At 49.0% G+C, this 24,256-nt stretch overlaps 1 protein-coding gene across 1 annotated transcript in view; it reads right to left on the bottom strand.

Annotated features, from left to right (window-relative positions):
- Positions 1 to 24,256, bottom strand: part of CSMD2 (CUB and Sushi multiple domains 2) — a 628,049-nt gene that overhangs the window by 141,772 nt on the left and 462,021 nt on the right. The window contains exons 26-29 of the mRNA XM_056122939.1: positions 17,490 to 17,692; positions 10,024 to 10,215; positions 5,116 to 5,254; positions 3,515 to 3,702 (exon numbers count right to left, since the gene is read on the bottom strand). Coding sequence (XP_055978914.1) covers positions 3,515 to 3,702; positions 5,116 to 5,254; positions 10,024 to 10,215; positions 17,490 to 17,692 — 722 coding nt within the window. The remainder of the gene's footprint in view (positions 1 to 3,514; positions 3,703 to 5,115; positions 5,255 to 10,023; positions 10,216 to 17,489; positions 17,693 to 24,256) is intronic.

Genomic DNA, 24,256 nt, shown 5'->3' on the forward strand with positions numbered 1-24,256 from the left:
ACTAAGAGAACATGTCCGTTTTGAGTTAATAAAGGAAGATCCGCAGCATGGAGGGGGGTGTTGTGGTGGTGATGATGGGGGAGAGGAGGCGGGAATCAAGTGCTAACTCCCCATCCCCCAGCGTTACTTCCAGGGGCTTGAAAGAGGAGACACATACATTCTGGGGGCAGCTGGTTCTCACTGGCCTTTCATGAGTGACGTCAGGTTCTTTAACACATGCTTCCAGCACTGTTCCTTCTGTCTGGATTACTTAAAGACCTTCTCCTTCTTCTCCCAAGTGGAAGTGGGCTTCCCGCTTTCCAGCAAAGCTTGCTCATCCCTAACTTCTTACCCTTCCAGAGACTGCACACTCAGTCCTAGGTGAGGGGAAAACACCATATCCATCCTGTCTATGTTCAGTGAGCCAAAGAGAAAACACATTCCATTCTACTGGGCTAGTCTCATGAAGAGCAGATCCAACCTGTCTCCCTTCCAAACACGGACAGAACAAATGAAAGAGCCATGAAACAGGGCAAAGGCAATGAGATGGAAGAGATGAATCAAACCGTGTGCCAGCCACCCACTGGCACTGGCCACTCTGCTCGGTGCTTGTGCTGTGCACCAATGCTCCCGACTACCCTCTCTTTGACGGGTCAGGAAGCTATCTTCAGAGAAGGTAGGTTTATAGTCTAATAAGTGATGGAGGCAACCTCTCCACATGAAGATAGTGGGCACGGAGGAATGTTTACCATATAGGCCATGGGAGTTGAGTGGAAACATTTGAAGAATTGGTCTGCAGAAATTTCCTTCTGATTCGTGAAAAGTTATTGTGGCTTACCTAGTGGATCATGTGCTGGCATTGCTACAAATGTTGACAGATAAATATAGATCATGTGCTGGCATTGCAACAAATGTTGATAGATAAATATTGATAAATAAATATTCTTATTCTAAGTAGTGGTTTTTATTTCTTGTTTCCATAATTCACGAAAATACTTCTATTTTCACTGGTTCACTCATGTAAAAAACTGAAAACCACTGGTTAAAATGACATCTCTCTGGTGGCCCCAAATGCCATCACTCTGAAGCCTTTTCTGACCATGGCCATACTTTTGGGTATAGGTTTAATAAAGAATGTCATTTTGCAGGATTTAAGTAATAATAGGCCTGGGGGTTTGTGGGGGGTGGGGACAGGAAAATTGAGGGTACTGATGAGGGTGAGAGTGAAGAGGGAGATTTTAGGGAGGATGATGATGATAAGACTGAGGGGGTGGCAGTGTATGAACCATGGGGGTCTCAGGCTGAATCCAGGACCTAGTACTCGATTTAGAATTCCATTGCATGGAACTGTGTTTGTCTGATGGGGCATACTGAGAAGGGCTCGAGCATGGGACGTTTAGTCAATGTGGAAGCATAAAGAAAGAAAGGAGAGCAAACCAGCCATTTCCCAAGCCAGTGCCCAGAGGGAGGAGGACGAGTCAAACACTATTGTTTGAGTGCCAAGCATCTTCTAGAATGCTTCTGACATGATAAACAGCAGATAATCAATACTTAATGGGGACTGCGAGGTTTTGTTGGACGGGAAGTGCTAAGCGCAGTGCTGGCAGTGGGGAGACGCTGCTAGCTATTATGATGATTGGTATTATTTGTGAGTTCATGTGAGATACATGTAGATACTGCCAGAAATATTTAATTAAGGGACCCTTTAAAAGGTTGCAGAGGTCCTACATTATGCAAGCGGGGGACACGAGCCAGAGACTTCTTAATTTTAACTGGCAATGTGACCCCATTTGTCCCCACAGCTGATGAGGCCACGGATGAACTTGGGTTATGGTACACAATAACAACATTGGTCATCTCTAGAGTAGCAGCAGGCTTTAGTATACACGGCACTATAGCCATACATAAGCATATACAAAATAATTTAAAACCTTAACCTTTGAAATGTAATTATTATCACCACAATTTTGTAGATGGAGAAATGGGTTCTAAGACATACTAACTTGCTGATCTCATAAATCAAGCAAGAAATGGAGCTAGGAATTGGAATATAGTGTCCGGGTGAAGTAGAGAAGAAGGAAAGGCCAAAAAGGAGTGGAATCCAAGGGCCAGGAATATTGCTCCATAGTTGGAAGCCTGCCTCATGAACTGGGGGAGAAGGTAGCTGAAGTAGAGAAGGGATCACTAAGTCACTGATGGTTGGAGGAATCATTCGGGATGGGAGATGTAGCTTTAAGTAGATAAAGGACCAAACGTGATAGCATCTCAGAATCTATATTGCAAACCATAATGCCCCAAAGTAGAGAAAGAATATGGAGGAAATTGTCTGCCATAGAGGCAGGGGGAGGGTTGGAAGGAGGATACTTGGAGACATTGGTGGTGTAAAATGTGCACTGGTGGAGGGATGGGTATTCGATCATTGTATACTGAAACTCAAACATGAAAGCTTTGTAAGTGTATAAAAAAAAGGAGTGAAGTCTTAGAGGGATTGGAACTAGTCTTGTTACAATGACCACTAGGACATTACAGACTTCCTGGTATGTGCCAGCACTAGATGTCTTTCTTTGGGGGGGGGCAGTGTCTTGAGCTACACCCAGATTAGTACTTGCTCTGGAGTGCTCAGAATATCATACAATAATACTGGGGATCAAACTAGGGCTGGTCACATGCATAGTAAGTGCCTTAACCCCTGTATTATCTCTCTGGCCTGTATGTTTCCTTTGATCGTTGGATTCATTGATCTTCACATCGCAGAGAGGCATAAATTATTTTTCATCATGTAAGATGTGAAGAACTGAAGATGTAGAGAAGTCAAAGAACTTGCCCAGGACACACAACTGCTTTGGTCTCTGCTCCCAATTGATATGAGAGTCTCATGCCCAGGCAAGGACCATGACCTGGTTGCATTTTTATTGGTGCACAGTCCGTCCATCATTTATGTTTGATCTTGGGCTGTTTCAAATCCAAGGGTTCACAGGCCTAAAACAGTTGCTATCTGGTCCTTTAAGAAAATGTTGACCGGCCCCTGGTGTTAACTCGTATGTTCTTCAACTTGCTTACTTAAAAAATGCAAGGGCCACAAAAGAATGGGATGACGGGAGGGATAAGGGAATGGGATCAAGGATCATCAGAAAGCATCTAGTCAATGACATGGTGTCAGAGTATGGCCAAGGAGTGTCCTTGGGATGGAGATTCAGCCTCTACCACCCCAGCAGTTGGCTGGGCTTTGCACATGGGCACTGGATGTAGAATTTAAATTAATCAAGTGTGGGCTAAGTTTCAGAAGATTGAAGAAGAGTTAAGAATCTTCCTTCCAAGAATGTCTAAGAGCAGAGGCTTGATTTGGAAAGAAAAATAAGGTGCAATAAGGTTGGCTCTGGGTGCTAGAGACTAGGGAAGGTGGGTGCTCTGCAGGTGGCAGCCCCAGGGGATGTGACCCAGCCCATGCACTCCTTACTGCACCACACTGCCTCCGCTGCCCCACTGCCAGCCCTGCCTGGCCGCTCCTTCAGCGACCTCCACACCAGGCCCTTACCTGTGTAATCGATGACGAAGCCAGCGTTGCTCACAGAGGCGTCACTGCGGAAAGCCAAGAAGAGGCTGTTGCTGCTGCTCTCGATGCGGCTGGGGAGCTGGGAGCCGTAGAAGCTTCCGATGAGAGGGCTGAGGGAGTCCCGGCCGTCGTAGATGTGCAGGAAGTCATAGCCAGGCTCCAGGTTAAAGCTGGGGAACAGAAACACCCCGCCCCGAGCCCACAACGGTCAAATCACAGCTGGGAACTTCCCTTTGACTTGACTATGGCAATGGGGGTGGGGGGCTCCCGGGAGGCAAGTCAGTCATCCCAGAGGGTCTCCCTGCAGGTGGGGAGCGAGGGCCGGAGCCCCTGGGATCCCGGCACAGAAACCAGAGTCAGTTCCCAGCAAGCTGGAGCTGCAGATTCTTCAACCTCCTTTTACAGGGGCTGGGGAATAGGACAGGGGAGGGGACAACAGGATACTGGTAGAGGGAAGAGGACACTGGTGGAGGCTGCTGGAAGGATCTATGCCAGAAACCTTACCATTAATAGTATTGTCAACCACAGGAATAGAATAAAATTTTAAAAGACAAAAACAAAACATGGGAAGTTTTATTTCAGCTGGAAAGCAGGACTGGGTCAGCGTCTTTTTATCAGAAGAGATTCCAGGGGAGCCACGGAGGCAGGCTGCAGTGATCAGAGAGTGAACAGGAGCAGAAAGAAGCTGGGGCAATTCTTTTATAGACGTGTTTATTTTTATGGTGCTGGGGAATCAAATCAGATCAAATCATGGTGCCGGTCCTCATGCAGGCAAGGCATGTGCTTTCCCGCTGAGCCACATCCCTGGGCCCAGACTGTTCCTTTGAAGAGCTTTGCCTCTAAGGAATGGAGGAGATGGCACAGGTGCCAGGGGAGGGAGAACTGGAGCACCTGACCTTGCTCTTGCTCAAATGAGCAGGTTAAGGAGCAGAGGAGAGCATGGGGAAAGGATCTGGCAAGTTCTGCCTTGGAGTGGGGGGCCGTTTGGGAGACGCTCGGCATAACTTAGGACTTCCTTGTGATTCTGTGCTCAGGGACTACTCCTGGCAGGGTGCAGACAAACCCAGGGCTGTGTCCAAGGCAAGTACCTTCCCCACTCATATATCCTTCCCTGCTCATATATCCCTCTGACCCAATGTCTGCCTTTTTTTTTCCTTTTTGGGTCACAGTGGTGCTGTGATGCTTGGGGGTTACTCCTGGCTCTGCACTCAGGAATTATTCCTGGCTGTGCTTGGAGGAGCATACGGGTTGCTGGGGATTGAGCCCGGGTCAGTCACGTGCAAGCAAATGCCCTACTCGCTCCGGCTTGGAGGTCTGCCTTTCTGAATCTCTACCTTTTCAGAGGTTTCAACAGCAGTGATGAAAGCCACTTCCTAGGTGATGGTAAGTGAGGAATGAGATAAGGTGTATGCTCCAGGCACCACCAGAAGGGCTCTGCAAAGCTTGTTTTCCTCTAGTTTTCCTCCTTCCCTTTCTCCAGGGTGGAGTGCTCAGTTTACGGCAGACCAGCACCTACCCTACGGAGCCCCAGTTTGAGCCCCCTGGCAGCTCTGAGCCCATCTCCCACCCGGGGAGGTACATACATGTTAAATACCAGGGCGATGACGTAGTCTGGGGACACGGTCACCTTCCAGTCGCACTCCTTGCCCGGAGGGTAGGGCTCTGGGTAGTTGGGGGACAGGATGACTCCGGAAGGCCCGATCAGGTCTCCCCCACAGGGAGCTGAGGAGAGAGGAAGAGGACGGTCAGACTGACTCTTCGCCCCTTCCCACACTAACAAGCGGGGCAGCCTCAGACTGGGGACCAGACTCTGGCGGCCCAGGGGCAGGGAGGTGACCATCACCCCACACTGTCCATGGAGACACTCTGGAGCCAACATTCCAAAAGTGGTGAACTTTATATCTTGTTAATTTCACCTCCAGAAGTTAGATGAGAGCAAAAACAAAATACCTGGTGCTGCTACTTCCTGGCGGTGTGACCTTAGGGAATTTACCTAGGCTCTCTGGTCTTCAGTGCCCTTCCAAAACATAGACACTCTTCATTCTTAGGGGGTTAGAGGGGGGAGCTGTAGAGATTTAGGAGATAGGGTTTGAGTACTGGGTATTCAAGTTTGTCACTTATCTGTTAAGACCCTAGGAGCACCTGCACCTGTTTCCTTCCATGGCCACTCATCTGGCTTCTAAGGGAAGTTGGGCATTTCTCCTATATCTCAGGCTGCTTGATGCAGGGAAGATTGAAAAAAGAAAAAGAACTATCCCCCACTCTCAATCTCACTCCTGCCAAGCACACTGGATTCTATCACTGACAACGCCTTTGGCATCGCTCAGACGGCAGGTACCTTCCAAGACTTTTTCTAAAAGGCCTCCTCAAGGAAGCATGAAGGCTCCATTGTAGAGAGAGGGACAAACCCTCAGTTACTTTCCGGAGACAACAGGCCTTTTGAGCTGGCCAGGAGCGGATAGGCTTCTTCTGGGCACTTCCCAGACCCTGAATCAGGTTCTCCCCGTGAAAGGCCAGCTAATGGGTCGGTAGCCTGAGGATCTGATCTGGTAGGGACACAGCCAGGAAAAGATGGCCAGACTACACAGGGGTCTTGAGCCGCCAACCTTGGGGCAATGGAGCAGGCCTGTCCTGTTGAGGAGCAGAGCAGGGAGCACTGTCTAGGGAGTGACCAGATTCCAAGATGGGCACAGAGTTGGGAGCCACCGTGTGCATCCAAAGCCTGTCTCTTAAGAGCAGCTGCTGGCTGGTTGCAGAACCGAGCTGACTGGCCCAGTGCTTGGCAGCATTTACTCAGAGTGAGGCTGAAGACCAAGAAGGTCCTTTGGGCTGGGCTATAAAAACCCAGACATGGCTGAAGTGAAGACAGGACAAGTCATGAGTGGTGTCTTGTTTCCTCAGTGGAATAAAAACATATAACAACCACCCGGAGAGCCACCAAATGGGTTGTTTCTGTCCAGGCATCCGGCAGAGTGCTCAACGTCAGGGGCCCCTGTCTCTCTCCTACATCTCAGAACAACTCAAGGAGCCCAGGAGTCACTAATCTTGTCCTGGAAACAGGAGATGGAGAGCCCAGAGAGGTTTAGGTACTTCGCTGGGGTCCTGCTGAAACTCCAGACCTCGAGTGTTGGGCTGTGTGTCCTCAGCCATGGGGCTGGCCGCTGAGGTGGTCAGCAGGGAACAGTAGGCAGACGGCTCCCCCCCAGGGATGGGCCTTGCCCAGGTCTCCGAGAGGTGGGTGGTAATGCGCATCAGACCAGAGTAGGGGCAGGGTAAGCCCCTGGACTTGGCAAAGAAAGGTGCGTGGCAGCCTCACACTGCAGCCCCTGCAAGAGAGAGACCTCTGGCAGGCAGTTTTCCTGTTTCCCGGGAGTGTCACTGAGGGAGCACACGATGCTTCCATCCTAGACATTCCTCCACCATCTGCTCAGATGTTTCTTCCCTCAAGTTTGGTGAGCCTGGGCAGTTCTGGGTGTTTCTCAATCTGCACCTGTCCTTCCACCGTCAGCCTCGAGGGGGCGCTCAGCATGCTGGCATCCTCCCTGCAGAGTGCCATCAGTCATTCCTGTATCTGCATTTGACTCAAGGTTGGGTGGGCCCCAGATGTAGGTCCCCTCCCCACACTGGGCTGAGTGAGGAGATCAAAGGGGCAGGAAGTCTACCTTTCCCCATTTAGCCCTTTGCATGACTGAGCTAGGTGAGTCCTCAGAATCATCCCCCCAGCAGGTACATATTGGGGACTGGCTGTGAGCAGCTGAGAAGCTGTGGGTGGATGTGACACCTGGTTTACCTCTACCCTACGTCTGTGCCCTGTCAGGAGCAGAAGGCTGCCCTGTAGCCCCAGGCAGGACCCCGGTACAAACCATGGAGGCCCAGACAGCGTAGGGAAGGGCCTGCCCATTATTCTTGCAGCCAGGGCATGGGCAGGCAGGGCTGAGGGCTTGTGAGAAAGACCACTACCATCACACTCAATCCCGCTCCCAAGAAATTCCAGCAGCTTTGGATGATTTCGGGAACCATCCAGAGTGGCTGGTCCCGCTGCTGGATGTGTGTTTGGGTGAATGATCCCATTTCGCTGGCCCTCTGTTTTTCTACTCTGATGCTGGAAGAAAGTAACAGTGATGATAACGGCTCATAGCACGGACGGTGCTTACTACGAGCCAGACATGGTTCTAAGTATTCTTACAGTAGCATCTTATTTAATCCTCCAAACAACCCGTTGAGAAAGACAGTTCAGGAGACTCAGGAGATTAAACAACATGCCTCGGGCCACGCGGCTTTGTAGTGACGCTGAACTAGAATCCAGAGCTTGTGCTGTAAACCCACAGAATGATTTCATTTGCAATAATGCAGCTGAAGGGTCTGGCCCAGGGCCCATCGAGGAGATGAGGCTCCATAAATAGTGGTTTCTTCCCCTTGCTTCCTCCCGGTAATGAAGGGCATCAAGGCCTGCCAGACCAGTCAGGGCAGACTGCCAAGGGAGCTGGAAATTAGGGGCTTGTCACTGGGATTTCCAGACTGCTTGAGAGAAGAGGCTAAGACATTCATTTTGTTGCCCGAGGAGCATTTCCCCAAGCCAAGTGCAGAAGAATGGGTAATGAAAGCTGAATTAACCCCTGTGCCCTGCGAGCTGCATATTTACTGCTCTCACGCCCATAACACAGTGATCTCTCCTCCCCACCTGGGACAGACTTGTCTCAGGCCTGGCTCTCCGTGAGATAAGCTGAAGAAATCACAGTCACAGAGAAGGCTGAGTCTGGAAGGCACCTCCTCTGTGGACTTTTGCTTGGGATGCTCAGAGTTCCCTTCACTAGCTCTGTTTTTTGGGGAAAGCCACTCAGCGGGATGAAAAAGAGCACCTGAAAAAATGGCGGGGGGTGGGGAAGGGGGAAAAAGAAAAGGCCGAAGAGAGCAAAGGTAGAGAGACCTGAATATTTCTTTGGGAATGGGATTTTATTTTGTTTTATTTTTTGGCTTTTTGAGTCACAGCTGGCGATGCTCAGGGGTTGCTCCTGGCTCTGCACTCAGAAATTACTGCTGGTGGTGTTTGGGGAACCATATGGGATGCCAGGGATTGAACCCAGGTTGGCTGCACACATGGCAAATGCCCTACGCACTGTACTATCAGTCCAGCCCCTTGAGAGTGGAACCAAGTGTGAGGGAAATACTTCTCTTCACAGAATGAGGAAAATGAGGTAACTCCTCGAGGCCACTGAATTAGCAAATGGCAGAGGTGGGACTGAAACTAAGATGTGTCTCTTTTCCACAAGTTACACCATGTACTTGAGCTTGGCTGTACATCCCTAAGCTCCAGCCACACACACCTGTTTGACTTCTGACTGCCATGGAGGGACAGGATTTCTCGTCTTCCCCGGACTGTGGAGTGATGGGCAGAGGCTAGTCCTGGACGCCTACACAGCACCTCTGTCAAGCTTGAGTGAAAGACACAGGATGGGCCTAAGCCCGCAGTGGGGGCTAGGAGAAGCCAAACAATGTCTACTGGGAAGCTGACACACAGTAGGTACTCCGGGCTTGCTTCCTTTCTGTCACTGTAGCTGACATTTTGCCTAAGGAATGATCTACGTGGCACTGAGCACTGGGCCATTTCTCTCAACTTCTTTTTCCCTCCCATCCCCTTCCTTCACAGTCCTGCTGCTCAGACTCAGGTAACTAAGGCACAGGATTCTTCAGGACCCAAAGCTCATATTACTTGGATAAATCTCAGAGCCTCCACGATCACATCTGCCAAATGGGGAGATTTTAAGTTCAAGACTAGTTCTTGAGAACCCAAGTCCAGCTAACCAATAAGTTCTGTGAGAAACAGAAGACTGGTACTTTCCCTTGGGCTTGTGGGTGTCCTGGCGCTGCCGTGAGGGGCTTTCATTTCAGAACCACCTGCTCCTTACTCACCCAGGCGACCCTCCATCCCCTTGCCAACCTCCATGGCCTGGCCAAAGGTTAAACACATGGAATCTCAGCTCATTCTGGGGAATGGAGACTCTGGTGTGTCAGTGTAGAAAGGGTGTGGGAGTATAATGTGAGAGTGTGTAGGTGTGCACGGACATGCAGGGCAGGGTAAACTCTGATGTCTTTTCCCAACTTTCAAAGATCAGATTTCCCTAGCTAGGCCCAAGCTGTAGTGGCCACATGTGTGTATGTGTGTGCAAGCATGTAACTGAGTATGAGTGCATGTGTGTGCTCATGTGTCTATTTATTTACATGTGTCTATTGTATAAAATGCATATGTATTTTATATGTATGTGTATATGCGTGCATGTGCTTGTGTTTATGTGTGTGCTTGTGCATGCTGTGTATTTAAGTATGTATGTGTCTATGTGCATGCTTGTGCACACATGTGTTTCTGTGTGATACATAAGCATGCATGCATATGTGTATTTATATATATGTGTGTGTGTGCGTGCATGTTGTGCATATGTGTGTGTCTGTGGGGAGCACACAGAGGCAGGGTTTGCTCTTCAGCTGCTCCATACCAATGCATGTTGGCGGGCTGGGCTGCCAGAAGAATCTGTTCTCGATCTTCACACAGCTGATCTCCGTGCTTCCCTGCAGTGCATAGCCAGGGTCACACTGGAATACCGTGGAGTCGCCAGCTTCCCAACTGTCACCACTCCGGCTCCCATTCTGTGGAACCCCCGGATCATTGCAGGACGTGGCTGTGGACACTGGGAAAAGAAAACAGAAGAGGAAGCGGGGTTGCCTGGGTGTCCGCTAAACAGCGAGGCTCCAGCTCAGTGCCCTCACTGACACTAATACCTCCCTTGCCAGCGGGACCACTGTGAACTGTCATCTCCCATCAAGATCCTCGGTTGTGGCCACAGTGCCACTATATCTGTGCTCATCCTTGATCCCATGACCACCTCTACCCCACCTCTGTCCATCTCTCATTTTTCCACTCGTGGGATGAGCTAAGTATGATGGCCCTTCTCTGATTACAGAATTGAGTTCAGCTGGATTAAATGACATGCTCTGTGTGGTGGCATGGATAAGTTCTGCAATGGTGTGTGATGCAACTAGGAGGAAGTGACAGGATGACCAAGTGTAAATTAGTCCAGATGTCCAGTCAGAAGAGGCTGTGCAGAGGGGCCTGTCTGGCTCCTGGGCAGAGGTTGTGAGGTTGAAGGGTGTTACTAAAGTGGGGGGCTTGTGCTCTCTTGCATGGAAAACCACCCATGACAGAAGAAACCAAAGAAAAGATCTGATGTTGTAGGAAGTAGAATCAAAATACACATAACTAGCTGGAATGTGATCAACATTTAAAAAGTCCAGGAGGGGGCTGGGGAGATAGATCAAAGGAGGTAGATACAAGGCTTGCATACTTGAGACCCCAACTTCAATCCCTTCTATTGCATATCTACACCCCAGCACCACTGGGTGTGGCCCTGGCACCCCAAGCACTGCCAGGAATGAGTTACAATAACCTCTCTAGGCTGGAACACCCAGTGTCAGGCCCACACAATCAGGTGAGTATAGGCAGGAGTGGCCCACAGGCCCCCAAGCATTGATGAGGAACCCCTCCTCCTGCTCCCAATGATTAAAAGCCCTCAGGAATTTGGGAAATGTTTGTTGTCTAATAGCAAACCTAGTATAATGCAGAGTGGGTATTTTGAATGCAAACACCACCAGATGATCGATAAATACAAGGAATAAAAGAATGAATGAACAAATGCAGCATGAGGAAATACATCAGGGGCTGGAGTGATAGCACAGTGGGTATGGCATTTGCCTTGCATGTGGCCAACCCAGGTTCAATTCCCAGCATCCCATATGGTCCCCCGAGCACTGCCAGGAGTGATTCCTGAGTGCAGAGCCAAGAGTAATCCCTGGGCATCACCAGATGTGACCCCAAAAGCAAAACAAAAACAAACAAACAATAAAAACAACATCAAAGGAAATGGTGGAAGAGAAAGTCCAGGATAGAAATCTGCAACAATTCTAGTAGCTTCCACAGACACCTGCACCTCCTCATCCCCCACCCCACTGCCCCCACAACCTCCAACCCACCATATCACCATCTGCAGACTGTGTTCACAGGCCCCAGGGACAGGAGGTTCTGGGGGTCATGGTGTTTACTTGCATAAGGGCTTAATAAAAACACCATGGGCAATAACTTTTGCACAAAGCACAGGATTTATTCCACAGAGGACTGTATGGAACTGACATGAGTTCTTAACTAAAAACAGGAAGCCTCTGTACTTCTGCACTCTTCAACCACTGCTGTTAGTGACCATCAGGTCAAAGAGCACCAGCTTAGGGCACCCATGCACATTACTATCACTGCTGTGCCTACGTGTGTGGACAGGCTGCAGTTCAGGTGACTAATACCTTCTACCCAGAAATACCGAAGACAATATACAATAAACTAGTGCCATGGTCATTTGACCCATTGCCTTTAAAACGGTTTAATTTTAATTTAACTTTTTTGGTCTTGGAATCACAGCCAGTGGTGTTCAGGGGCTAGTTTCAGGTGCTCGGGGGATAATATTCGGTACCGGAGATCAAACCCGGGCCTCCCACATGCAAGGTGTGTGCTCAGCCCGTTGAGTTCTCTTCTCCCTTCTGCTTGTTCCTATAAATCAAATTTTGCTGGAACACAGGCAGTGGCTTTGTGGATGGCTGTCAACCCCTGGCAGAGTCCAGCTGTGGTGACGGAGATCACACAGCCAATCAAGCCCCGTTCTCTGGATGTTCATGAAAACAGGCTGGCTGACTCCAGGTAGATGGCAGCTCTATTATGCCCTCCTCTTTTCAGAACCCATTTAAAAACTGCTCTTGTGTTTCTTTTTGCCCAGTTTTAATCAGCAGCACAATCAAGGACCTGCGATCACTATGCTCCAGCCCCATGTGCAACATCTTCCAAGGAAGTGACCTCTGTCCTTGCCCACCCCTGACCTGGGCCTCCTGGAGCCCTTGTCCTTGCCAGGAGTATGTGGAATGGCACTTCCTCTGCCAGCTCTGTCCTGGCACTCCATCCTCAGCTCATCTCCTCACACAGGCCTCCTTAATCCCCTTCTTCTGCCCTCAGCCCTCCTCAGCTTCCTTCCATCCATTTTACCACTTTATCCAGTTTTGCTCTTTGTATGGCACGGCACCATCTATAAGAATCTTGTTAATTTATTTGTTTGCCTCTTTCTTGTACATTGCTCGTGTGTCTTTACAGGAACAGAGACCTTGGCTGTTTCCCTTCCCACCGTATCCCCAGGGCCCACAACAGTACCCAGCACACAATCGTGCTCAGTAAATATTTGTTGAATGAATAAATAGATGAACAAATCACCACCATCTGACACTTACTGAATTTATTTATGAAGTCAAATAAGAATCAATCTTCTTCCTTCCCAATTAAAAAAAAACCAGACAGCTCTCGTCTTAAGCCTTACCAGTGCAATGTGCCCATGTAAATGATTTTCTAGAAGAAAAATAGCTCACTGTTCTGACCCTCCTCAGGAAGATTATTTGTATGCGAGGCAGTTGAGTGCAATGACAAAGAACCTAGGTTTAGGAATCAGACACAGAGGTTTGGATCCCAGCTCTGCTCTGACATCTCGCAAGCAAGAAGACCTTAGAGAAGAACCTTTCCTGGGCTGAGAGCCCCCAACTGCAATAGGGACTGACAGAAGTGCCCAGGCCTTCAGGTTTGGGTAATAATGACAACTGAACACATCGTAGAGGACTCAGCAGGGAGCCAGCTGGCCAGAGGGCAGGGATGGCGTGCCCCCCTCTCTCAGGGCCTCCCCTCGCTGATTTCTGTTCTCCGTTTCTCTCTTTCATGCTTCCGACTTTGAACTAACTGCCTGGCAAAGCCCCGGGGACAGGCTGCATCCACGTGGCGCAGACAGGATGTTAGATGTTACACAGTCATGTTTACTTAATAAAGCCGAGGCTGCACTAATCGTCCCTGGCATTTCTGTACAATCCCCTGTCAAACACACACTATAAAGTTAACACGGGCCGAGCGATCCTCTCCTCCCTAGAGCAGTCCTGGTATTTGCTCACCCATGACAGCAACAGGGAAGATGACCTTTCCTGAACCTTCGTCACGTTCAGAACACCAGGGCCGTGTTCTCTCGGCCTTACAGGAGCCCAGGCTACAAAGATTTGCCCACCCGCTCTCCACGAAGCCTCAAGCCAGACCCAAGGAAATCCCTGGGCCAGAGAAAACCTGCACATTCATTTGTCTTACTGGACCCCTTTATTCAGGATGCTGTGGGGGAGCCCTGTTTGCACGCCTGAGCTGTAAGGAGGCCCGTGGGACAGCGCAGCTGGGATCCTGTAAAATCATGTGGTGGTATGGCAGGCAAGTGACCAGCTGAGATGAAGCAAGGTGTCTGGAATTAACTCTCTGTGGGAGAAGCCGGAGTTGAGGGCTGGGGGGCTATGGGCCACAGTGAGTTACTGTCAGTGGGAGTTTGGGAGGTGGTGGTATCTGAGATGTACCTTGAAGGTTGTGTTGGGCTTCTGGAGGCTGTGCATGGCGTGAGCAAGCAGCCAGCTGTGCCAGGCCTTGGGAGTGCTCAGAGATGGTCCCAGTACAATCCCGAGGGCACAGTGGAGGTCAGATAATACAGATCCTTGGGGGAACTTGTCACTAACATATGGGCTACTGCTTCCCCCCCCCCTTTTTTTTTAAAAAAAAAAAGCTTTCCCCATCAGCTTGGGTACAGTCAGAGAAAATGCACGTCAGTTTAATTATTCATGCCACTCCTTTCCCTGGAGGGTGCTCTATCTCTTTACTATTCTACCCCTCACTGCTGGGAGGGCCTTCAATTGCTTATCCAAGCAATTTCCAAAGTTTTTGTTCCATGAATCACTAGTCTCTTGAGATGGCCTAGAAAAAAAGTCACCTGTGGTCAAATATATCTGAGATTTGTGGCCAACTGCCTTCCAGATGTGCCCACACTCACATTCCAGAGGTTCACAGGGGTTCTCCCTTATAAACCACCTCTGATGGGCCTGACGGGACTTGATTTAGGGGTCTTCTGTTTCCGGCAGTATTGAGTAGTCAAGGGAACCCTGGTCTAAAAGAATTTCCACATTGCTCCAAGGGACCCCTAACTTTAGGGGGGTTGGCTTTACTCAGAGGTCACCAGAACTCTGCTCATGGGATGTCAAGGAGGCAGCAAACACAGTGAAGCTAGTCAGGAACTTTTGCTTCCAGTCAGGGTCGGATGCTGATGTGACTACATGTCACGTGGAAAGTTAGCAAGAACCAGAGTCTCTGACCCTGGCAACCCAAAGTCTTCCCTAGGGGGACCCCCCTCCCCAAACCCCCATTATACATCACTTATCTCATAAGAAGACAGATACATGAACGGTAGATATAAAAAGTAGAATCTGTCCCTGCCATGCAGCTTCAGTGGTGACTAATGGACTTAACCGGCTTCAGCTGGTCCACTCACCAGGCGAGCGTGGGGTGCAGATGGGGCACAGGGGCCATGCAAAATTGCTCTGGGTTCACCATGGAAACGACATGCACACACACACACACACACACACACACACACACACACACACACACTTCGTGGAGTAAGTAGATGATAATGAAGACAGCTGCTGTATAACAAACAGGAGCATCCACCGAGGTGGAGCCTCTTGTGCGGGGAGAGGTGGGGTGGAAGAGGTACTTCAGAGGTGCTGAGCTGATGCCTGATGTGTCAGGACTGGGCGTTGAAGGTGTTGTGCATCAGGACTGGCATGTTGGAGCACTGCCCATTTGTGGCCACTCTGATTTCTGGTTCGCCATAACGGCTTGCTGCAGAGCATCCTTAATTGGATTTTGGTTACTCATGTTTGGCTTCCAGGACTTTCTGAAACTGGTACTGAACTAAGAACTGGAATAGGTGGTGTATCAGATCTGTTCTCCCATGACTATACTCAAAAGGAACCCCATTGCCCCCCTCCCTCCAACTCCCGAAGTCCTTGCTCCCAGTGTTCAGTCACCAAGGACTCCCTACCGTGTGCCGAGCCTGCCCTCCTGCCTCAGCACCTGTTCCTCTTGGCACCTACCTATCAGGCCTTGTTTCCATTTTTTATCAATAGGGGTGACTCCAGGAAAACCCTGTCTCCAGACTGACTACTCTTTTCTTGAAACGTGCCTCTGGTCCTGTAATGCCTTTTCATCCTCGAGGCTGAGGTGGGGATTACCTTTTCGGGGAGATCTTCTTTAGGTAACCAAGAAATTTCTATTTCTCCCTCCAGACACTTGCAGTTTGTATTTGTCTATTAATCTGGTGTGTATAATATCTGGGGGCGGCCAGGGGGAGGCCCCGATGGCTCTCCCCCTTGCCGCCCATGTTTGGGTCGGTCCTGGGCCGTTTGCCCAGCCAGGGTGGCCTGGGACATGGGGCAGACAGAGGAGGAAATGAGGGACAAGCTGGTTGATTGATTAGATGCCATTTATTCCATTCTCCCCACGCACCTGTCCCAGTATTTCTGAGCCTCCCATTCTAGTCTCATACTGACCCTCATTTCCATCTCCTCCCATCTCCTCATCTTTCCGTGCTCCATCTTGCAGCCTGGGATCTCTCTCCATGTGCCTGCTCCTGTATTCTTCTACATGCTTCTCCCTCTGTTCCCCTTGCTTGCTAGTCTCTTCACACTCCATCTTGCTGTCCTGTGCTCTCTCCTCCTCTCTCTCCAGGTCCTCCAGCTCTTTACCTCCCCAGCACTCTGGGCCGACACTGTACCCAGTCAGGTAGCAAAATCAACATAACAAAGCCCTTCCTGAGGGCCCACCAGGTTCAAAGAAAACACCACCTAGAAGGTATTCCAAAGCCCTTCCTGAGTGTAGCAAAATACCTCTTACGGTGTTATTTTCCTTTCCTCAGTCCAATAACTCTATCAACATCTTAATACTAGTTATTTTTGTATGGACACAGTAAGAGATACATTGAGTCTTGTAGGGCAGCTCTCCTGGGAACATCTTGCCACAGACTCAGACTACAGGGCTCAGGTGAGATTAATCATTCCTAACCATAGCAGGGTCCGATCTAGTTATTACTTTTTGGATCATGACAGCATTTGTCTATGACCAAGCTCTTAACTTATAGTTAAGTATTATGGTACTTTGGCCAGGCCCATCTCGATGCCAGGGTAGCACATAGCTTACCACTTGCCCTGGTTCCACCCAGTCCCTTCTCGGGCCCTGCTTTTGGGGGTGCTAGGAAGTAAGGGCAGCTGAGGCTTAGGTCAAGAGAACAGATGCTCAGGAGGAAAATAACACTGAGAGTCACATTACAAAAGCATAGCATATACTGTCTTCTTATGTCCAGACAAAAAGGACATTGCTCTCAATAAACTATGCAAAGGATTTAGGGAGAAGAGAAAAAAACAATATTTACAAGTCAACAGAGCACAAATTTTACAAATAAACGCAGAGGAATCGGAGTACTGTGATGGAAGCAACCCAGTAAAGCCAAGCTACCTGAGGCTATGCAGGAAGGACAAAACAACGTTATCTGACACTGGTGTATGCACCCAGTTAGGCCCAGCAGAGATATCTGGGCATGAGCTCACCCTATACAGACAGAGATACTGCTCAGCAAACACGCTGACACGAGGGGCTGAGCCATAGGACAGTGGTTAGGGCACATTCATAGCATGTGCCTGACCCTAGTTTGGTCCCTGGTACCATATGGTCCTCCAACCATTGCTGGGCACAACCCTGGAGGCCCCTAAGCACTGCTGTGATGGTTTGGGTAATCCCTGGCACCCCAGGGCCTGTGCTACATGGAATCTTTAAGCCTTTGCACTGAGCTGCCAATCTGGTTGGCTGGAGAATTGCTCTTAGGATCTACTTGGGAGCTCCCTTCCTGAAAAAAACAAAAAAGCTGACAGGGGTGGAAAGAAGACAGGGGAAAGAAGGGAAATTGAGGCAGGAGGAGTGGAGTCAGTGCCATGGCAGGGAAATGGAGAGGGGCCGCAGGAGGGAAGCACAGACCTGAGAATTGAATGGCAAAGCCCTGCTTGCTGGTGAAGAAGTCGGTGCTGAACTGCAAAACGACTGAGTTGAAGGTGCTGTGCAGGTCCTTGGGCAGGATGGCGCCACTGAGCTCTTTTAGCAGCACCCCGCTCTCCACCGGCCCATCCCAGATGCGCAGCACATCATGGACCTCTTCCGTGTCGAACACCAGGAAGTGGAGCCTGGATGGGGAGAAGAGAAAGACGTTACACACGCTCTTTGCCTTGTGGGCTGTCTGGCTAGGAACAGGCCCGCAGGAGGGAAGAGGAGGAGGATGGTCACTGCCAGCCTGCCTCGCTCTCATCATGCTACCTATTGGGAAAGGACCGGCAGGTAGATTTTGTGCATTTTGTGAGTTTCGATGAGTTTCAGATTGCCAAAGTCAAACCTCTATACCAGAGCCTACAGCCATCCCTCCTGAATCCATGGCCCCATTGATTTGAGGAGGATGCTAAGGAGGCAGGACCTGGGTACCATGAAAGATACAGGTGAAACCAAAGGACCCAAAGCCCAGTAAGTTCTTTGTCAATATGAACTAAATGGATTCTAAAGCATCACGGAGAAGGCAAAGAGCAGTCAGTGCAACAGAGGAAGAGCAAGCCATGCCCTCTTGGTAGGAGGCTGCAGGTGAAAACTTATTCATTTACCCACAAAAACCTGCACACAGATGCTTAGAAAAGCTTGCCTCCTGATTGCCTTGGAAACAAACTTCCAAGCACCCAGGGGATGACGGAGAAGTAAGCTGCAGTGCACTGGTGGAATAATTTCAGTACTGAAAGGAGATACACTATCAAACCACAACACCATGGTTTAAGGGGTTGGTCTGAATAGGTTCCATACTGTATGATTCCCTTCTAGAAGGCTCTGGGAAAGGCAAAACTACAGAGACAGAAAAGCTATTAGTGGCTTCCAGGGGCTGTATGTGTGTGTGTGTGTGTGGGGGGGGCACCCCGGAGATAGAGTCTATCAGAAATGCTGGGCACCAGGAATACTGACCCTTGAAGTTGTTACAGTTGCTCAAAAACTGTAATAAATCTCCCTTGGGGTGGGGACCGATGGTGGTGGAGGCCCTGGGGACAGGAATTGCTGAGATGTTACCACAGAAACTGGCTCAGATTACTCAGATTATCCTGATCCACCCTGGGGAAGTGAGGCAGGGTCCGCAGGAGCAGAGGTAACTAGGCCCTGCAGGTCACAGACAGCTTTCAGAGTAGAGAGGCTCAGTGGAATTCAAGTTCCTCTGCCATCAGGATGGTCCAGCTGCTCAGGGGCCTCTCTTGCAAGCCTTTCTCTCCTAATGTGTTTTTAATTTTTGAATCATTTTGGGCTTATATGAAAGATGCAATTATAATGGAGAGAATTCCCATGGAGCCCTTGCTCTTCCTCCCGCTGTCTGTGTCCTGGGTACATTTGTCACGAAGGAACGAACATGGTTGCCTTAGTCTGAACACCACTGCAGATTGGGCTTGGCGGCACTAGCTTTTCTACAGATGTCCTTTTTACGTGCAAGGCTCTCATTCGTTTCTCACTCTCTCCTCTTTAAAAATATCCTTTCAAATTCTAAACACACGATGTGCTCAAGGCAGGAAAAGGCAAACAATATAGTACAGATGAACTGAATGTTAAAAGAGTCTCTCTCACACAAACCAATCTGTTCTCCAGAGCTTTCCACATGACAGAAGGTTTGGTGCCCATTCCGCCAGACCTGATTTCAACCTGCTCACAGGCGTTTCTCTTCAACATGGAACCACAGTTCCCAGTTTCCCGCAACTTTCCTTAATGGACAAGTTCATTAATTTTTTTATTTGGTTTTAGTTTGGGGCCCCACCCACCGTTGCTCAGGGCTTACTCCTGACCCTTTGCTCAGGGATCACTCCTGGCAGTGCTCAGGGACCATATGTGGTGCCAGGATTAAATCAGGGTCAGCTGCCTGCAAGGCAAGTGCCTTAAATTCTGTATTTTCTCTCTGGCCTTCTTCTACAGAAAGGTTTTGTTTCACTATTTCACTTAAGATCTCAGGGAATACTCAGGTAGCACATTTCAGAGGGTTCATAGAAACAATTTTGTGAGGAATTGGTATTTATTTTAAAAATTGATAAATGCTGCTAAATTATTCTTAGTGATTATACCAATTTACATTTTCACAAAATATTATTAATGTGGTACCTTAGATTCTACTTTCTCAAAAGTATATATTAGATGTTACTATATTGAAACGTTTTCCCATTTGTAAACCAAAATGAAATTTCATTGATATTTTCAACTTATATAATTTAGTAAGGTAAAGGTAAAGGCCCTCCCGTTGATCGTTCATTTGCTCGAGCGGGCCCAGTAACGTCTCCATTGGAGACTTTGTTGTTACTGTGTCTGGCATATCGAATACTCTCGGTAGCTTGCCGGGCTCTCCGAGAGGGGCGGAGGAATCGAACTCGGGTCCGCCATGTTGGCCGCTTGTAAGGTGAACGCCCTACCCGCTGTGCTATCGCTCCAGATAATTTAGTAAGTTTGTGTTTCTTTGCATTTTTGGGTGCCGCTTTTATATTAGCATATCTTTGCTCCAACTTGGGTTAGTTATTTTTAAATTAGATTTATGTATTATGATTCTGATGTTTCTATATATTTTGATTTCTGTTTTACTTATTTCTTGCTAATATTTTCCCCTAGTATCTGAAATCTTTGCGTCCTTGAAATGGCTTATGGTATCTATTTTGATATAGAAATAATTTGCTTGACATTATCAAGAATGTTAATCTTTTCCTTCAAGGAAATAGGGGAACATGTTATTCTTGGACAAATTCTTCTTCCCCCAAATGAGCAAAAAGCAAATTTGATATTTTCTAAGAACTTGCAGAATCTCTGTTTTTGAGGTTTGTAGATTCATTATTTTTCTAGACAGACTCAGGGGGTCCCAATCGCCATCTAAACCTGTTTCCATATCTGGATTTATTAGGACACCTTTCAGTTCCTCCTAGCACCAGTCTTCACCAATGCCCATTAATTAATTTGTTCACCACCCCCTGCCCCTGGACATAACTGTTGTGAGTGTGAAAATTCACAGGTCAGATTCACCAGCCTCAGTGCCTGCGAGTCACTGGCTCTGGTTCATGAACTCAGATTAAGTGAAGCTACTTGTAACAGAGCATCCAGGCTCTGCCCTGGGTCTGACATATCTTCTTGCTGGGGGTCTGGTTTAGGCCCCCTCCTCAAGGCTCCTCCAGGATGTGCTTTGAATTCTATTTGTGGTGTCAGGAACATAATTATTCAGCTATGGTGTCACATTCTTTAGAGATTCTCATGGGAATCTCCAAACTTTCCTGTCCTATCCTCCTGCCTCCCACCCCCAATCCCTCCACATTCCCTAGCTAACTTCATAAATTTAATCTGTCGATAAACTTTTTGGTTCTCCAATGGGGATGGGGGTCAAATCCCTCTGATAGGTTTATTGCAATGGCACACATTGCATTAGTGGATTAATGTATCATGATCTGATGTCTTTTCTTCAGCTAGGAACATTACAGATATAACTTAGAGCTTAGTTTATGTACTTTGAAGCAATTTCATGTTGTCTTGTTGGTGACATTCTTTTGTCTCCAGGGCTTCATCCATGCTAGATCACACTCTACCCTCTGAGTCACCTCCCTGAATCCTGTCACATCTCTTGCTAATTATTTTGGGTTTTATACTGTCAAAAGGGGGTTTTAATGACCTACTGACTGTCAGCGGTAAGAGAGTGTGTGTGCCTAGGCAGTTCTGATAGCATGTGAGGGGGTCCCAGGATTGCCTGGGAACTCCCCTCTAAAGACACAAGGAGGGCGCTCCTGCCTCTCAGAACTGTGTGGGAATTTGCAATGATCCTGGTCACGCTCTTGTGGCCCTCAGAGCACTTCCCACACATCCACAGCAGATGGGCTGGGGCTCTGCACTGGATTGGAAAGGGGAGAAGGAACTTTGGGGAAGTCACGCAAATGGGTAGTCACCATGGCACCCCACTACCCCGTTCTTCCTGTTTTCTACACCCTGCATTAATGGCACCCTGAAAGCAGGAGCCAGCCCTGGAGCAGGCCCAGAGGGGCCCAGAGGGAGCAGAGATATGCAGCCAGATGGCTCCTGGCTCCCAGGGAAGAGAGGTCCACAATGGGCTTCTTCTTGTCAGCAAAGCCAGGAGGAAATGCGACTTGATGTCTGGGTGGCAAGAAAAGGAGCGTGGTTGGTTTCTTATATTTTGATTTAATAACAGAAAATGAGACCCAAAGGCAGAGGGAGGTGGCAGGGTGGAGAAGAAAGGGGCCCTTTATACTGGCATTCAGGCAGCCTCACGTGGTGGCAGGGAATAGAGCTAGATGGAGAGACAGAAGATAAAGGGCCTCAGGAATTGCTGGAGGAGTTTGGGCTTGATCCTCTTCTAATTAGAGACCAATGGGGCTGAAGCCCCTCCAGGGGGAATGGAATAAATTAGTGAGTGAATAGGTGAATTCGAGACTAAAATCTCAGGAGAAGCAGTAGGGCAGGGAGTTGGGCGAAGAGAGAATCTGGAGCCTAAGAAGAAAGCAAACATGCTCCTACAGGAGCCACAGAACACACGCCACTTTCACGGGATCCCAGTTGGTCCTCACAAGCATCTCTACTTCATCAGGAGTGTGCATTGCTGTCTTTAAAATCTAGAATCCTGAGGTTCAGAAAGTTTAAATGACACGCTCAAGGTCAAGGGCTGGCGCGAATGAGCCCAAATCACATTATGTCATTAGAAACCAGGTCAGACTTTCACACTGCCTCTCTGTCCCCTGACAATGCAGCACACACCTGCAGGAGAAGGCGGCTGTGGCCCGGAGCTGGTCATGCGCAAGAGGCCCTGGCAGGAATCAATCGTTTACATGGGAATCATATGCAAGGTGAAAGGGTTGTTACTCCAGACCAAGAATTGAAACCGCCAGTTCATTGTGCTCCGTTCAGCTGATCTGATAATCAGACAGTCAAAGGCTTGGCATTGATGAGGTCAAAAGAAGCAGGTGGCTGCGGCGGGAGGAAGGAGCTGAGGCCTTTGCATGCAGAATAATGCCACTCGGCAACTGGAAGCATAGAAACTGCAGTTTCAGACCTCACACGGACTGTCTTCATTTATTTAAATACCTTCTCTGGGCCGGCTGCAGGGAGCTGAGGGTGGAGATGACAGACAGGGCATCATTTCCCCCACCTCTGTTGGAGATGGACAATGATCTTGCACCCCCCCCCCCCCCCCCAAGACCTTTAAAGAATCAGCTGCGGCAAAGGTGAAGACACAGCTGGAGGAACTGGAGGAACGGGAGGAACTCCTTTTAAGGGGGGAGACTTCTCTATGGAGAGGACATCGACTCGATCCCACAGAGACACCAAAGGAGCCACTTCAGGGCAGGGGAGGAGGATGAGGAAACTTTCTGTGCCTAAAGGGTAGCATGCTCAAAGGCCCCCAAAGGGGAGGTGGCCTGGAGCCTCCTCAGAGCAGTGAAAAGACTGTGAGTGTCCCTTGGTCATGAGACAGGCAGAGGAGTGAGCAGCTAGGCAAGGGCTCTGTGTGCTGGCTGGGGAGGAATTTAGCTGTCTTTTATGAAGTAAGGAAAAAATTATGCACAGATTTTTAAGCCATGGCCTGACAGGGTCTTATTTGCATCTTCAGATGAGTTCTGATGCCCACTTGAGGCTAGATCAGGGCAGAACAGGATGCAGGGGCATTAGCTGAGGGGCAGCTGCAGGGTCTGGCCAGCCCCTGGGCTCCTGGGTGAAGAGTCTGCAAAGACTTGCTTTGCCAAGATGAGCACCTTTATTTAGACTTTTAGGGGGAAGTCTTTTCTTGCCTTAGAGGAATCTGTCTCTAAAATGTTAATTCCAGGTTGTATCCCACAAGGATCAGTCTGGGCTGAATCAGACACTTGGCCTTGCCGTAGCAGCTCCCTGCACATGAAAGTCAGGCAGTCTCCGTCTGGCTTTTGAAATACTGAAAACAGTGGAAGAAGCCCACCCCTGCATGGTCTCTCGAGGGCAGTGAAGAAGTGGGGCTAGGCGGAGGCCTTGCTCGCTGTATGTGGGCTTCTGTGGGCACACAGGTGCACACAGGCTAGGTCAGAGACTGCAGGAAGTGAGACACCCAAAACTGTGGAAGGGGTGTCCTCTTCCCCAGAGGCTGCCATGTTTTACTGAAACAGACACACAAAAATCAGCTGTGATGGATCCAAAAATGTGGGAGAAATAAAACACTGTAGACATAACTAAAGGAGGAAGAGGACTGAACACTTCCAGGCAAACATGTGCCAAGCACTTTCTATATATTGTCCATTATCCTCACTAAAGGCAGGACATGGAGATGCTATTTCCCCACTGCCTGTTGATGGGTGGGGGTAGGGGGAAGAATATCAGGCCACACCTGGGGTTCACACAGTATGAAGCATGACAACAGGCACTAGAGCAGATAAGGTCTGTCCTTGCACAGCAGATAAGATCTGTTCCTGCATAATCACCCAGTAGGGAGTGTCTGGGTACATTTTACAAGTACCAGGTATGGGCCTTGAGTTTTACCCAACTCCCAAAGAATTGCCACCTACACTTAGCGAGTCATTCTTAATGCAACATCTAGCCCTAATTGGGTTTGGGCAAAGCAGAGTTGGAAAGGTGATGGGTCAGTAATGCTAAACTTTATGTGATTGGACTATCCTCTTAAGCTGAGACCCTCTATAAAATGTGTGTACTTGGCAATAAAGTGGGCCGCCATCAGCTGT

This window comes from Sorex fumeus, unplaced genomic scaffold, assembly GCF_029834395.1.
Source record: "Sorex fumeus unplaced genomic scaffold, SorFum_2.1 ptg000047l, whole genome shotgun sequence".
NCBI lineage: Eukaryota > Metazoa > Chordata > Mammalia > Eulipotyphla > Soricidae > Sorex > Sorex fumeus.